The sequence below is a fragment of the Macadamia integrifolia genome, chromosome 1, assembly GCF_013358625.1.
Source record: "Macadamia integrifolia cultivar HAES 741 chromosome 1, SCU_Mint_v3, whole genome shotgun sequence".
Lineage (NCBI taxonomy): Eukaryota > Viridiplantae > Streptophyta > Magnoliopsida > Proteales > Proteaceae > Macadamia > Macadamia integrifolia.
Window position 1 is genome coordinate 28,501,645 of NC_056557.1, and position 16,871 is coordinate 28,518,515.

The 16,871-nt window shown below is 37.8% G+C and overlaps 2 protein-coding genes across 10 annotated transcripts in view; one reads left to right on the plus strand and one right to left on the minus strand.

Annotated features, from left to right (window-relative positions):
- Positions 1–555: 555 nt before the first annotated feature.
- Positions 556–10,339, plus strand: LOC122081585 (alanine--glyoxylate aminotransferase 2 homolog 1, mitochondrial-like). Its single transcript, XM_042648795.1, has 9 exons — positions 556–886; positions 1,533–1,763; positions 2,579–2,749; positions 4,781–4,924; positions 5,041–5,220; positions 5,387–5,612; positions 9,803–9,916; positions 10,013–10,099; positions 10,179–10,339. Exons 1-9 carry the CDS (start codon positions 674–676, stop codon positions 10,220–10,222), a joined length of 1,410 nt encoding a protein of 469 aa, XP_042504729.1. The 5' UTR covers positions 556–673; the 3' UTR covers positions 10,223–10,339.
- A 2,203-nt stretch (positions 10,340–12,542) lies between these two features.
- The window catches only part of LOC122083871 (transcription factor TGA4-like), a 14,075-nt gene continuing 9,746 nt past the window's right edge, over positions 12,543–16,871 (minus strand). For all 9 annotated transcript variants that reach the window (XM_042651840.1, XM_042651804.1, XM_042651811.1 and 6 more), the window contains 2 exons: positions 14,830–15,057; positions 12,543–13,225 (listed from right to left, as the gene is read on the minus strand). In XM_042651840.1, the coding sequence (XP_042507774.1) occupies positions 13,073–13,225; positions 14,830–15,057 (381 nt within the window). In that variant the 3' untranslated portion in view covers positions 12,543–13,072. The remainder of the gene's footprint in view (positions 13,226–14,829; positions 15,058–16,871) is intronic.

A 16,871-nucleotide genomic window follows, 5' to 3' on the forward strand; every position in this document is an offset into this window, starting at 1 on the left:
GTGAACTTTGAAATTCAAATAAAAAATCTTCTCTTAATTCATCACATATCAAACATAATGAGAATTTAATAAATAGGAAAAAGTAAAATGTATATATATATATATATATATATATTTTCCCAATCTTTTCTTTTCTTCTTCGCTTGGCTACCAAACACAAAAAGTTATGTTGGAAGCCTGGAAAAGAAAAGGAAACCAGTCCAGAGAGCAGAGAGGATGTTGGGACCAAAGAGTGGTTGGGGGAGGAGCATCACGGATCACTTCGTATCATGATTCACGATTACACGTCATCAGGTCAAATCAGTAGCTTTATCAAATTCATGGAATCTTTTCTCACTTTTTTCGCCTTTGTCTCTCTTTTGAGTTTTGTCATTTCTACGCGTCAACAGCGCTACACGGTGAACATTCTCCACTCTCCCCGCATTTGTCCACAAAAGTAAAACCAAGAACGTACACGTCAGCGAGCACTAACAAAGTACACGTCAGCAATTTCTAAAGTATCTCATTAAAATGGCGCCAAATATATGTTTACTTGTTCAGTTGCCACTTGCCAGACTCGAACCAGAGTGTTGTAGACTTGTAGTGGAGCTCTGTGTCGAATCACTTCTCCGAGATCGAGTGTTGACGGATAACGATCGGAGCATTCTGGCATATATTCTTCGGTGAATTGGCAATGGCATTGCAGAGATCTTTCTTGAAGCGAAGCCATGAAGCTGAGGAGAAGCTTCGACCATTGTTGTTGCGTAGCTTTTCTTCTATATCTGCTCCTACGCTTCCTCACTTCGATTACGAACCTAAGCCTTACAAAGGGCCTCTAGGAGATGAGATTCTCCAGAAACGAAAGAAGTATCTTTTTCCCTCTCTGTTCCATTACTATCAGAAGCCTGTAAGTCCTGAACTCATGATCGCTTGCTTCGTCCATGTAAATCGCTGGAAGAGTTCAATTTTTCAATTCCCTAAAATTGAATTATTGATAGTTTTTATGATGAAAATTTCTTGAATTGTCCTTTCAAGGTCTGTTTTCTTCTGATAGAATAGGTGGACACGCCATGAAATTAGAACTTGCTGCTAGATCATTGATAAAATGGATTTGTATGTAGCCATTCAGGTTTCTTTGGATATCAACTGAGAGGATGTGAAGTTTTCCATAAAAGAAAAATGTTTTGCTTAGTCGAATGTTTATATATTTCCATATGTATCTTTTGCCCTGTGAATAAAAATTTGATTTGACCTCTTGGTTATAGAAGTCTGGTCCTTCTAAAATTCATTGTTATGTGAAGTGTCATATTTCTGCAAAGGTACACATCTGTTGTGGTTGAGGGGTTGTAAGATCTTCCACTGTTTTCTTTCTGTTTGAGGGTGCTGATCTCTTTGGCCCTTTGGACCTTTTCCTTATAATTGCTAATATCTGTATTATGACAAGGAATGTGAATTATGATTTCTCAATCTTCTTGTTATTCTTGGGTGCTTTCATCTATTATCAGTTTTTATTTCAGAAAATGATTTGGTTTTGATCAATTTCTTTTGTCCAGCTAAACATTGTTGAAGGGAAGATGCAGTATTTATTCGATGAGAATGGAAAGCGTTATCTTGATGCAATTGCTGGAATAGTCACGGTGTCTTGTGGACATTGCCACCCAGAAGTTTTGAATGCTATAGTGGAACAAAGCAAGATTCTCCAGCATGCTACAACCATTTACTTGCACCATGCAATAGCTGATTTTGCAGAGGCATTAGCATCCAAAATGCCTGGAAACCTAAAGGTTCATTCTTTTGATATTTATGTTGGTAGTAAATAGAGATTACAAGCCTTAAATTTTTTATGCGGTGCTTTCCTCTTCTGACTTTGTTGAAACAAAGTCTTTTTTTTTAAACTGGACTGGAGCATGAGAGTGGAACATCCATTCAACAGTACTATTGTTCCTCCATCATGGCATGCACAAAAAGCCAGAAGGTTTTATAGTCAAGTTAATTAAACAAGTCATCCCATATCATTACAATACAAATCACACCATGTTGAACTTCATGGTTGTGCACACTATGTTGTCCTCCAGGGAACTTAAAGACTTCTCATTGAACCTTTTCAAATGCATCAAATATGATCATCGTAAGTGTTAGATCACTTTGAAATTGCTCAAAATGAGCAAAAGCTGTTGTCATGTTATCTCCTTATCCATAATAGCAGCCTGGTGGAGTCTGACGACTCTGACCATTGGATGCTGAGTGCCTTTTAGAAAGTTTAGATATCTATATAAATGAGTAAAGCTTGATCAAAGGCAACTTGTGAGTCCTTGAAGTAATGACTAAAAATTTGTAATTCTTGTAAAGGATGAACAATAAGCATTTTAGAGTATGTTCTGAAGAAAATTTCTGTCATGGAAATTCAGCAGTAAAGAAGATCAGGCAGTTTTATAATTATAAATCATGGGTTTTCCCCCTTACTTTTCTGTTGTTCCTGGTTGCCTAAATTTATTTCGCTTCTGTCAAAACCCAATGTGGGGTTACTAGCATTAAGGGATGTATCATCCTTCAAGAAGAAAAGTTCATGCTACTGATAGTCAAGCTTGGAAAATTGCAGGTTGTATATTTTGTCAATTCTGGTTCTGAGGCAAATGAATTAGCAATGTTGATGGCTCGTCTATATACGGGTAATCTTGGTATGATTTCTCTGAGAAATGCATATCATGGTGGAAGTTCTGGAACACTTGGTCTGACGGCTTTAAATACTTGGAAGTACTCAATACCAGAGGTTCGTGTATCTCCTAAAGCTTCGGATTAATTTGTTTCCCCTTCATGAAGCCTCTGCCTTTCCATAGAAATTTCCTTGACCATCTGTTAGAGTACTGAAAACTGAATACTGGGTTCTGTTATAGTTGAGTAATGATGTGCACACATCCAATATTTCACCCTTTCAAGTCCAGGATATTTAGAAGAGTGACATTGAATGGGGTTATACCATGTCTAACGCTTTACCTTCTCATGTCCAAAATGTTCCTTAGGGACACAGGGTAACCTCTTGTTTGACTTTTTATGTTGATCAATGACATCAGTGTAGTTTGCCCAATGATGGCACCCCATATCTTATCATTGACAAGGCTACTCCTTATGAGAATAAATTCCATAATCAAAGTGTACCCAATTACTGATTTATCCATTAAAAAATAAGAAATGTGTCATATTATCGTTTATGAAAGATAATCTGTCTAGGGAAGGGCTCTATAAGGTCAATTCTATGTTAGGATTTTGGAATTCTAAATTAGAATCCACAGTTTAATTGTTTTTTTGGCAGTTAGGACTGGGGTTCTCATGAATTGGAGATTAGGAGAGGGGCTTTTGGGTGGCAAGTTGGAGTGAATGTAGCAATTGACAGTTGGCTAGGATTTTAGGTTAAGGATTGAGAATCTGAGACGGTTGAAGGGGATTTAGGTTCCTATTCGTTTGAGGATGGAATTTCTGGCCATGAGTTTGTGCTTTAGCAGATAAAGACATGGAAAAAACTGACAGGGTCCACCAAATTCACCCGTAAAGCAACTAATCATAATAAATAAATAAACATAATAGATGAATGAGATGAAACTCTCACTGGTAGAGCTCGAGGAATTGGGCCTAAAGTGGCTTGAAGGCTTTGGGCTTTGAAAGATAGGATACCACCAACAAAGCATCCGGAGCAGTTGAATTTGTGGTTAACTTCCTGGAAAACAGCTTACATAGAAGTTCCCATGTTTTGGACCTTTAACAGTTGACACTATATTCTTACTTCGACTTGAACTTTGACCTTCTGAAAGATAACTGTGTTGTACAACAAAAAGTTGCCCTATACACTAATAAAACTGAGGAGCTAAACCTGACAGCAAGAAATAAACAAATGCATGTGTAAATTTCCGAATATCCCGTTGGGACTTTACATTAATAGACTTTGAAATCTCCGAATTAAAAACTAAATGGGATTTTCCTGGCCAGCTTAATCCGAACCCCCAAAGTCCAGCTGTCCAACCTGACCTCAGGTTTCTTTGCAGTCAATTTTTGGAAGATTCCGGTAAATACACCAAGTGCTGACTCCTAATCTTATTATATGTGGGTCTTTCCCTTGTTCATACTTCCTTGCCATCTCACCCCCCCTGTAATCATCACTAATTCAGTGAAATCCACTCGCAAGGTAATGGAACAACTAGTCCCTCTCTGCAAACCCAATAATATCTTGTCATGCTCTTTGCACTTCTCTGCATTTCTCTATTACATCATAACTGCTGTTGTCCTGTTGATGCCAGAAGAGACATTTACCTACCTGGTGGGATGCTGAACTGACTATTTTGCCCCTTTTTGTCCCTTTTTGTCCTACGGATCTCTGCTGCTGGTTCCTATCACATTCCTTTGGATTCCATGTTCCACTCCATCGTGAATATAAATATCATGAGATGCCATCATTTTATTTATTTTTCTATGATCTTCCCCATAGACTATCCAAACAATGCATATATCATAGCAGTATATCATAGCAGCATCATTGTTGGCTTGAAGTTGTTTGATATTGTAATTCCATAGGCCTGTACATGTCTGTTCTGAACATTTTTTGTTATTGAATCTTCAGAAGGTTCCTTTTTTTTTTTTTTTTTTGATTCTCATATATCTCACATAATCCCTTGGACTCCCCTGTCCCACCACTTTTTTCAACTTCTACTAATCCAGTATCACATTGGATAGTTTTGCAAAAGATATTTTTACAGGACCAAAACTGATTTTTCATCTTACCTTGCCAAGACTCACTGTGAATCTTTTACAGGGAGAAATTCATCACGTTATAAATCCAGATCCGTATCGTGGGGTCTTTGGCTCTGATGTCAAGTCTTATGCCAAAGATGTACAAGATCACATTGACTTTGGTACTTCAGGAAAAGTTGCTGGTTTTATTGCCGAAACCATTCAGGTTAGGCTAAATATGTTATATGATGAGGTGTAGGATTTATTTTTGTTACCCATCTGTTTTTGACTGGGGAACTTCTGTCTTATTTTTGTGGAATTCCTTATTTTGAAATTTTCTAGGGAGCTGGCGGAGCAGTTGAATTGGCCCCTGGGTACTTGAAACTGGTGTATGATATTGTACATAAGGCAGGTGGTGTCTGCATAGCAGACGAAGTGCAAACCGGGTTCGGTCGAACGGGAAGCCACTACTGGGGTTTTCAAACACAAGATGTTTTACCCGACATAGTTACTATGGCAAAGGTCTCTTCCATTACCCTCTATAATTTTGCACATGATCTGAAGAAGTGGGGAAAAGGAACATTTTGTCATTGTTTGTATCATATTTTATGCATCATTGGTCTGCTTTTAGGTACATTAGTAACTTTTTTTTTTTTCCTTCTTTTAAATTTGCCGATGCACTTGACAGGGCATTGGCAATGGTTTACCTCTTGGAGCAGTTGTGACGACACCAGAAATTGCAAATGTTTTAGCTCAAAAAATTCAATTTAACACTTTTGGTGGAAACCCTGTATGTTCTGCTGGTGGACTTGCAGTGCTTAGGGTTCTTGACAAGGAGAAGCGTCAAGCCCATTGTGCAGATGTTGGGTTCCACTTAATTGAGCGTTTGAAAGCCCTTCAGCAAAGACATGACAGTAAATATTCTTGAACCACGGCATAAAAATTTCTTAGGGATAGATTTCTCATGGTTGCTTTCTGAAATACATACTGGAAAATTGCTTTCAACTGATGGTTGATTGGTAATTGGACAGGGAAAATTGTTTATCTAAGATGAATGTGAATATGTCATCATGATGGATATCAAAGGATACTTCTTAGAATTCTTGATGTCAAAAATATATATATTTTTCTCTTAGCCCCGAGTGGGGGTAATTGTTGGAACTTAGTAGTCATATGTAGAGTGCTGCAGAGTCAAAAATTATTGGCATTGATAATTAATTTTTATTTGTAATTCTGAGGTTTTTCTTTTTTGCCCATTTTCTTATTTTCAACAATTAATGAAGTAGCTTTCAGAAAAGAGAGCAAGAGTTGAGCAGACATGCTCTGTCATTACTCAGGTATGAAGTATTCACTACCACCTATTTTTTCCATTGATCCTTTGAGCAATGTTTGAAAATTGAAATATATCAAGCTTGGCAAAATATGTCTATTTCCCCAGGGGTTGAAATGTAGTAAACTTGTCGAAAAAATGCCAAAATTCTTATTGAAACAACAATAACAACTCAGCCTTATCCAAACTAAATGGGGCTGGCTATATGGATCCATGCAGAGACAAAAGATTTGTAATAATAGTAAAAAGAAAAGAACACAGCAACATCAACAACAACTCAACCTTATCCCACTTATGGAGTTTGCTATATGGTTCCCTGCCCTCCAAACAGCTCTATTCGAGGTCATACTTGTGACAAGACCTAAACTATGCATGTCTTTCCTCGCTACTTCTCCTATGGTAATTTTAAGTTTGTCCCTAACTCTTTTAGTTCCTTCAATCTGATTGAGTCACTCCTTCCATATTGGTGCATCCCAAGGCCTCCATTGAACATGGCTATGCCACCTCAAACGACTTTCTTGAAGTTTATCATGTATTGGGGCGACTTCCAAATCAGCTCTAGCATGGTCATTCCTTATTTTATCCTTCCTAGTTTTGCTACACATCCATCTCAACATCCTCATCTTTATTACACTTAGTTTGTCTATATAATACTTTTTAACTGCCCAACATTCCACCCCCGGTCCCCCATACATCATAGTTGGTCATACAACTGTCCTATAGAATTTTTCTTTAAGCTTTAAAGAAATACGTCGATCACATGATACTCTGGATGCACTTTTCCACTTCATCTATCCCACTTCAATTCTTTGTGAAACATCATCCTCTATATCATCTTCTATATTTATGGTTGACCCCAGATATCTAAAATTATCACTTTGTGGTCTCTCTCTCTTTCCTCAATTTTCTCCATTTTTTTATCTGTCTTTGTGTTACTAAAGCTACACACCATATACTCCTTCTTCATCCTACTTATCTTAAAATATCTTGATTCCAAGGTTAATCTCCATAACTCCAACTTAGTGTTAATTCTTGCTTTTGTCTCATCCACCAACTTCATCTTGAATGTAACCCAATTATAGTTTGGGAAATCACTACCTTGACCTCCCACGGTTCTCACATGAGTCACCACACTTTCATACATATCTTTAATTATTTTCCACACGCTGACTCGACACCCTTCTATTCTCTGTGATGGTAGTTTCTCTTCTAGGTGGGATTGAAAAAGCTTCTCCCATAATTTCATAGTATAATTCATTGGTTTTATATCTTTATAGTTACTACAGCTCTGAATATCACATTTATTTTTGTACATCAGAATTACAATGCTTTTCCTCCATTCATCTAGCATTTCCCTTGTGTTCATAATCTTGTTAAGCATATTAGTTAATCAAGATACACTATATAATCCTAAGCTCTTCCATACTTCTTTTGGGACCTCATCTGTCCGGAAGCCTTGCCTATTTCCAGGCACTGTAATCTTTCGTATATGTCTATGAGAATCTTTTGCATATATTTTGATCAAACCCTGCCAGAATTGGCAAAATATTTCCCAAGGGATCACAATCACCCCACCAAGCGAAATCTCTAACATTGCGTCTGAGTGGGCTTTTTTCCATGGATACATATGAGACCTGCCATAGATTTGCAGCATTTGCCTAATCTGAGACATAGAAATCTCTTAGGAAAATATTTTTTCTTAGAGTGGGAGCATCAAGTCAAAGCATTTAACATTATAATGTAAAATAAATTATCTGTTACCATGTGATCATTTGTTGGCAATCTCTGGAAATACATTTTACTGTTGTCTAATTGTCTTCTGTCATGTTGAAGAGATTCCTTGTAAACAAATGGAATTTCATTCCTGTTTTTCTCCCTCGTTATCAAGTACTGATTTTTTGTACACACTGCTGGTTAAGCCCATATCTCTTTGCTTGATAATGGATGAATTGACTAGACACATTCAAGATGAAGTTCCATTGTGTATGCTGTTTGCTAATGATATAATTTTGGTTGCAGAAATAACATAAGAGTTTAATGCTTCAGAGTCAATGGGTTTTAAAAGGTGTAGGGACTTAAGAAGAAAAGATGGAGCGCGACTTTAGTAAGAATGGGGGAAAAATGGGGTATTAGGATAGATAGTAAGGATTTACATCAAAATGATACATTCAGTATTTAGGTTCAGTCATAAATAAAGGAGAAACAGAAGAAGATGTAACCCATATAATTAGAGTGGGGAAGATGAAGTGGAGAGATTCTGCAGTGTTACGTGGTAGGCGTATCCTGCTACTACTTGAAGGGAAATTTTATGGTAGAGCTGTAGGAACAATAATTTTGTAGGGAGCTGAATGTTGGGTGACAGAGACAACACATAAAGCAAAATGATGTAAGATGTTGAGATGGATGAGTGGACAAACTAGAAAAGACAATAAGAAATGAAAATATTTGAGATCATTTAGGAGTAGCCCTGATAGAAGATAGTTGAAGGAGAGATGTTTGGTGTGGTATGGGCGTCAACAACAAAAGTTTTTTGGGCTCACTGGTATGAAGTGGTATGATCTACATTGAAGGAGTTAAAAACCAAGGGTATACTGAATATTTGGGAAGATATGGTGAGAATTGATAAGAATGGCTTTGGGTTTACCACAAACTTGGCCTTGAATAGAGCTTAATGGAGAAACAGGATCCATGTGGTTGACACCATTTAGTTCGAAAAAATGTTTAGTTAAGTTGAGTTGTTTATGTCTTTCAAGCCTGGTAAGTTTCCGAGGTTGATTAATACCGTCTTTCCTTTTTTAGGGCAATCTGATTGGAAGAGTTTGTTCAAACCCTGCAACTCATTGTACAACAATTCATGACCTGCATCAATCTATAGTTGAAGCTTAGATTTGTTAAAATTTGATCCTCTTAAAAAGTTGACATCGTTTGATTTAATTAACAAACATTAAAGCTATCATGTGAAGCTCTAGACATGTAACCCACATTTTACAACTTAGAGAAGTTCCAAGATTTCACTGCAACTCCTTGAGTTCTTGCTCAGAGATTCCTCTTATTTTGCATTGTTGAGTTTCCATGTCTCAGTAGCTTGAGATTGGTGTACACAATGGCTATTGAGACTTTTCCTGTTTCTTCCTTCTTAGTCATGAAGATTATCACCATAAGAGCTCGAGTCTTTTGCTCTGTTCATCCTTCATCACCTCCCCCTCCCCTTTTTGGTGGTGTCAGAGCAAGTTGACTTCTATGAGTTCTATTGTGGGAAGCGTTTGTTTCATAGAATCACAGTTCTCCAGAGAAGTGCCCTTCTGGTCCAAAAATCTGGCTAGCTCTCTATATTGGCAACAAGGATGAAACTCCTCTTTGATTTGAATCTCAGGCCATTATGGATCTTCCTGTGGCTTTACTTTTGTCATATTTGGGGTGTATCCTTGTGATAATTTTACTCAGATGGAGGTATTGACCTTGTTATGGGCTATATTTCCACTCCAGAAATCGTTGCTTGGAAGGATCACAACCATACATGTTTTTCAACCATTCAATGGCTTTCATCGAGGAGATTCCTAGCTCTAATTTGATTATCTTGTTTTTATTTTTTATTATTTTTTGGGGGGGTTGATTTTGTCGGTCTGTAGACCAAGATGGCACTGTGTGATCAGTTTGAGTCAAGGAACTTTGGAAGTTGGTACCCACTAGGTACCACTTGGTTAGTGTTGCATCATGTGTACGGACATGATTCTCTGATCTATTTTTCTCATATTTACATATCTTGTTCTACAGTCATTGGAAATGTGAGGGGCAGAGGTTTAATGGTCGGGATAGAACTTGTCACAGACAAGAAAGAGAAGACGCCTGCAAAGGCAGAAGCTGCTGTTTTGTTTGAGAAGCTGAGAGGTGATACACACAAAAGTTTATGCATGTGTCTGTTCTGTTTGTTCTGTTTGTCTGTCATATTTCTTTTAACATAATTGTCCTCCATTACTATTGAAGAGCTCGGAGTGCTAGTTGGGAAGGGAGGTCTCCATGCAAATGCTTTCAGAATAAAACCACCCATGTGCTTCACAAAAAATGATGCAGGTCTCTCTCTTTTCCCTGCCCTAATTTTTTTTTTCTTTTCACTTACTGCAAGAACATTGACTTGTTTATCTATGTGCAGATTTCCTCGTTGACGCGTTGGACTATTCCATGTCCAAGTTGTGAGCATTGACATATTATGATGATTCTAAAGTCCCTCACATAAGATCCAACTGTAATATAAATAAGTAGATTTCTTAGTACTCTTTAATGTCAATAAATGAGAAATTGCTGTTTTCCTTCTGTTTTGTTTCTCAGTGAGTATAAACAAGTGGGATATGTGAATTGATTAAGGTCCAGGGCATGGGTTTCAGGATGGTTCATCCAGTGAAGTCTGGACGATTGGTTTTGGGAGTTACAGTGGATTTAGCCGGTCAAAAGGTTCATGGCTTTTTCCACTTCATCCTCTCCATGTGGTAAGTTTGGTGCTATCTGTCTACATTTTGGAAGGAGCCCTTTCCCTTTCTGTTGTTTTGGGGCTCCTGTGGACTATGCTTGTTCAGTGGATGTTCTAATTTGCTTTTGCTAATATCTAATTTGGTTCGTAAGGGTAGCTTTCTCCTGAAAAGATGTGGTATCAGCTGATCCGTATCGGTATAGGCCTACTTTGACAACGATACTTGGCCGATGGATCAGTTATATGGTACGGACAGAGGGTAAAATGGTCAAACTATGGTGCGTTATCGGCATCTTTGTGGGACAACTGTCTGATATGGCTGACACATTCCGATATGTATTGGATATGGAATTGGTTTCGGAACTGGCTTATACCCGATGCGTTACTGGCACTAAAACCATGACCATTATTTGGTAGGAGTTCTGTTGGGACTTGGGAGGAACAATGGATTAAGGCCTAACATCTTTTCTAGGCCCCAGTTTTATCAAGCCCAGCATCAGCTAAGGGTGTCAAAAAGTAGACCAGACCAACTAACCGAACCAAAACTTTCGGTTCAGGCTAATTATGTCTTTATCTTCGACATTGAGTCCAACACGGCTCAAATTCTATAAATTATTAGTCAGATTATACCATGAACCGAATGTATGGTTCATATTTCACTCTCTTAGGAATGGTCAAGCATAAGTAAAAGAGGTAACATAGAGAATGATGTTTTATAAAGAATTAAAATGGGATGAATGATTTCACCCAAAAAAAAAAAAGGGATGAAAGAAGTGTGGAGCTGCATTTAGAGTATTGTGTGGTTGGTATATCCCTTTAAAGCTTAGGGAAAATTCTATAGGACTATCGTGCATTTAGACTATGATTTATGAGTGAGAATGTTGGATAGTTAAGAAAAGTCATACATATAAACTACCTATGTAAGAGATAAGGATGTTAAGACGGATGTGCGGCAAAGCTAAGAAGTATACAATAAGAAATGGGCATATTATAGCAGCTTTAGGAGTTGCCTTGATCAATGACAACTTTTGCAAAAGTCGTTTGAAGTGGTATGGCTACGTTCAACACAAGCCAGAGGACGTCCAATGAGGAATGATATGATTCAAATCGAAAGAGTTAAAAGAGCTAGGGGCAAACCTAAAATGGTCATAAGAGAAGTTGTGAAGAATGAAATGCATAGTCTCGATCTTGTCCTAGGTATGACGTCAAATAGAACCTATTCTCCTGATTTGATGTATTATGACTCCTCCTACTTTCATCTCTCATCTTTTCATTAACCTAGTACCCATTTTTCGTTTTGACTTCTTGACTGACTAGGATTGATTAGATAATTGGTTTGGTTTTAAAGCGTAGGATGGTTATACCTGGAATAGTGGCTCAGCGTACTCTACCCCAGCAGCTCAGAGGACCTTTAACCAAAAAAAAAAAAGCATATATAGTGGTACCAACAACTTCCAAGGTTTTTAAACTCAGAATCAAGATCCAGATCGGGTTTGTCTGATTCCAATTCAGCCAGAATCAGTTGGGAATCGGCCAAAATCGGCCTGAACCTTAAAACACAGACCGCTTCAAATTGGTCAGAATCAGGATCGGGCTCAGCTAATTTGATTTTGATTCCGATTCTTCAAACCCTGATGGCATCTCCTCTTCTTTATTTCCAAACTTGTCTTTGTTCCAAGAGCCTGCACCATGCAATACAAGTTTATGATTGATTTAGAGCTTTCATCTCCGAATCATCATTCAATTTCCATTTTGATATAATGAGGAAATGAGAAATAGCAAAGATAAATGCAGTGTTCGTTTACAAACACTCCTCTTTGAGAAGACTCAGATCTTAAGGCTTGACAAAATTAGTCAACTAAACAAGCACAACCATCAGATATACGAAAAACAAAAATTAAGAACTCCAGAGAGTGAGTTGAATCCCCTTTTCCTCTAATTACAGAGAAGTTGACAGATTAAAAAAGCATGAAACAGGATCAAGCCAAGGATGGGGTAAGGGGAAGAGGGGGAGCTTACAATTAAGAAATAGAACAGAGACTGAAAATCTTTTATCAGGACCATCTCTTTTTCTTATATTACATTGCTTTACATGAAATCAGAGACTTATCTACATGAAAGGCATATCCACTAGAAAAAAAAGACCTGATTCAAAGCTTGCAGAGGCACATCAAGATGTAGAAATATGAATGTACAACTTTCCTCCCTAGATCCTAGCAGTGCAGACAATTATTCTACAATTTTACATGACAAGTTCCTTCTCTCTGCTCAAACACAACCTACAATTCGGTAACTTTGTGTCGGCATATATTACAAATGTTCAGATGAACTTACAGAACAAAACCTCCTCTTCACAGATGGCTTATGGAGTTTTCATATTTACAAGTTCTCTTTCAAGAGTGGAGGCACTGTTCAAAAATGTCGGCAGCTTAGATAGTGCTCATAAGAAGCTAAAATGATCACTATCGAGAGGGCTTCTGATGATCAATGTAACATTTTCCCTTTGCCGCTGAGACATGATTTCTCTCCAGCTGGAGGTTATACCAAGAAACCGTATGGTCATCATGTCTCTCAACAGATTAGGCTGGCTCACGAGGACGAGCAGCCCAAAGTGAACTTAGGGCTCTAAGGCGGTGGAAGTAATCTCCCAAGGCAAGCAGACCTCGAGCTGCTTGACGGATTGTCAGGATGCGAGCCATTTGCTGCAGGGTTTGCTGGCGAAGGTGGTCTGCCTGTTAGGATAAAACAACCCTTGTTAGTTCACTAAACAAAAAGAAGGTGTTCGAATGGATGGATGGGGTGAGTTTCCAACAAGCAACCAATTAAATAAAACAAACACAACTAGTTTTGTGGGTGAAATTTTTTCTGTGAGGATTCACTTCCGTGTACTGGACTGAAAGCACTTGAATGGCCAAGTTGCCATCTAGAGAGACCAGTTAGGGTAAGCCCCAAGATTTTCACTCATTGTAGAACAAGGGCCTTGAAACTATGTCAAAACCCTCTAAATGGTTCTTTCTCCTTAGTTTTCGCAAATATGACAACAGGTTCAACTTTACCACCAGATATTGTCACAATAAAAAAACAAATAGATAAATCAGTCTTTTCTACTATTCAGCTCAATTGGATCTTATTCAAGAGTATTTCAAACTTCCATCTTCTAATGGAACCAATACAGCAATACTAACTATTTTAATTCAAGATCTTAAGTGAGTTACCCCTTCAATGACTACAGGGGAAAAACTTTCCCGGCACTTTGGCTTGAATAACACATCTATTAATGAGAAGGACCATGAGAAGAATACAACTGTAAGCACAATATAATGTGAATGCAATAGTACACTCACCCACAATAAGCACATAACAGGATGATCTCCAACATGCATACATATTATTCCTCGAGGTCAAGTACTCGGCTAAGTTTATTGGCTTGGTAATAGCTAGATCTGACTCTGTTTCTTTTGATACGAGGGCCTGGTCCCTGCCTATACAAAGAAATTTCTATTTTAATTCTATAGTGATCACTCTAAATTCCTGAAGTATTATCACTTGGTATTTGGAAAACATTTCTAACTCATCATGTCTCAAGGTAAGTGAGAATCTCCATTCTCGAGTCACTCTTAAGTTAATTGCTCCTAAAAAATTTTGCAATGTTCTAGGAAGTAGTCAGTGATGATTCTACTTCTGGGGCTTTAAGTACCCTATAGTCTTTATATATTCGTCTTCAGAGACGGGTCTTTGAGATAGCACATCCAGAGACCTTGCAATTAGAAAACCCCACCTCACATCCACAACCCTCATAAAAGGCAAAAGCGAGGAGGGTTGCAATGGCCAATCCAAATGATATACTAGACAGGTCACCCTCTAGATTGCACCACATGTACAACATCCACTCCCATGTCAACCCTATCCTCCTGTATTGGACCCTTTACCTATAAGATATTGTTTGCTCCAAATTAAAAGGGTCAATAAAGTAAAAGCATTTTCTGCTTCACTTCACAGGTATGGGCTAAAACCAGACAGACATATGGGAGATGATGTAGCAAACATGGTGCACCTTCTTGCAAAACTCAGTTCCCATGTCCAACCTACCAGGTCCACTCAAAATCCTCGGGAAGTGCCTCCCAGGAAGGCCTTTAGATATATCTTTATGTTAAGAAACATACCAATTGTTAAACTACTACTCATTCTATAAAAATAAAAGATTCATTTAGACAAGGGATGATGAACAAATATCTCAAGAAACATAATGCATGAGGAAATAAAAGAGAAAGTGATGACTGAAGTTGGAGTAATATGCAGAAAGACAAACTACACTATATGTAGAAGCAAATGATACCTGGTTCACGAAGCTTACAAGAGCATCCAATTTCCCTATCGCTGTAGCCATCTGTGCTGGGTAACTTACAGCTCCCTGTGGATCAGCTGCTAGAGTCTCAGCCAGAGTTAGCTGCAGTTTATCCATCCCTTGCGAAAGAGCATCCTCTGCTTGCTGAGATGATTGTTGGAGGTTGCAGACTTCAATAATCTGCTGTTCTGTAAGGGGGTCAAGTTGATGTAAGAGTACCTGCAACCAACACAAGTAATTATCATCACACATTTCACAAACAATAGACCATCCTGAAACTCCATAAAAGAGTATGACAAATGAAGTGTGATCTACACTCTGCAGAAAGATGTGTTATAGGTTTTCAAACAATCCAGAGATATGAGTTTCATATCATATAAGAGAATATTATAGAGCATATTTTTTAGCACTCATGTAAGAAATTGGGACTGGTGTACTGTACAGTGGATGGATTGTAAGTCACAATCAAATAGGAACGACTGATGACAATGACATGCTAATCCAATGTGTGAAAGACGAGTGCGGTAACATTATTTAGAAGCAAATCCTGTTACACCAACAAAGGCATATTGGTAGAAGGTAGTAGGATGAACCCAAGGTTCAGACTACACACCCCTTTTAACAAGATCACAAGGAACCCTAAAACAGAATTTGGGTCAATGACAAGGTCAAAGTCAACCTTATCCGATAGAACTCAGATTCTGGTCAATGATCATAAACTGTTGGAATAAGAAAACCCCCAGAATACAACAATGTTCTAACGGTCAGATCTGAGTTAACAGTCAAAACAATAAAAACCTGAAACCCGTAATACAAATTTGAGAGATTTATTACAGCAGCAGATCAGCAGGTCTGATCTGGATAAAATCAAGTTTGTAGGTAGATCCAACGGAGGAAAATAAAATAGTCTAATCTCAGATTAATCCATCAGTTGGATGCAGAGATTGGACAGATTCCTTATTCAATTAAAACATCTCAAATAAGACTTGAAAATAGTAAGTGTCCATCCCTAGTTTGCAGGATTTTAATGGAGTCATGAATGTGAATGTGAATATGAATGGCAGTCAGATATTAGCAACAAGGATTAGATTGCAGTAGAGTCGAATTAACTCAAAAAACACTTTTATTGAAATCGTTGGGCACGATATAGAGTTGCAGAAAACAATGGAGTACTTACTTGAATATTGATGGAGAAGAAGAACGAAGAAGAACGAAGAAGAACGAAGAAGAATGAAGAAGAAGAAGAAGTAGAAGATATGACTAAGCATCCCACCCTAGCCTCAACAGGAGTCCCACCAGCCATTAAAAGTACCCCACCGTATAACACTGCATCTCACAACAAATCTGAATATCATAGAATAAAAAAAAGGCTCAAGCCAAAAACTAATTAATCAATTTTGAGTACAAAGCTGGACCCCCTTGCAAACTTATATAGAAGACTCGATAACAAACTCAAAAACTATAAGGAAAGGCCTCTCCCAATTCTTAACAAATAAGGAAAACATAAACTGACTAGGAAACTAAAATATGGAAGGAAACTGACTCAAAACAGGACTGGACTTGTAGAATCCTAATACAGCCTAGCTAAAACACTTAATAACAATTAAAATACAAAAATAAAGACAACTAACTAATCCTGTCTTAGCCTCTACCCATATTATAGGCCCTTTAAAGTTGCCCATTATAGTGAGAACAAATTGGATCAACGGCCCAACCACATACATAATCCTACCCAAAGCTTATTTCTAATAAAATAAGCCTATTTAGGTGATTTATCTGCATCACATACCCAATGTCATGATTCAAGAGAAAATTTTGGGGAAAAAAGTTAACAGCTTAAATTAGCTTTTAGCCTCAAACTAAACAATCTACCAAGATGCAGAATGAATTCAGTTTGACTAAGTCAAACAATAAGGTTGCCCCATTGTGATTTGTGTACATTATGACCTTCCCCAGACCCCACAGTGGCAGGAACCTTGTGCACTGGGTACGGCCCTTTTTTTTTATTATTAAGTTTTACAATAGATATGCAG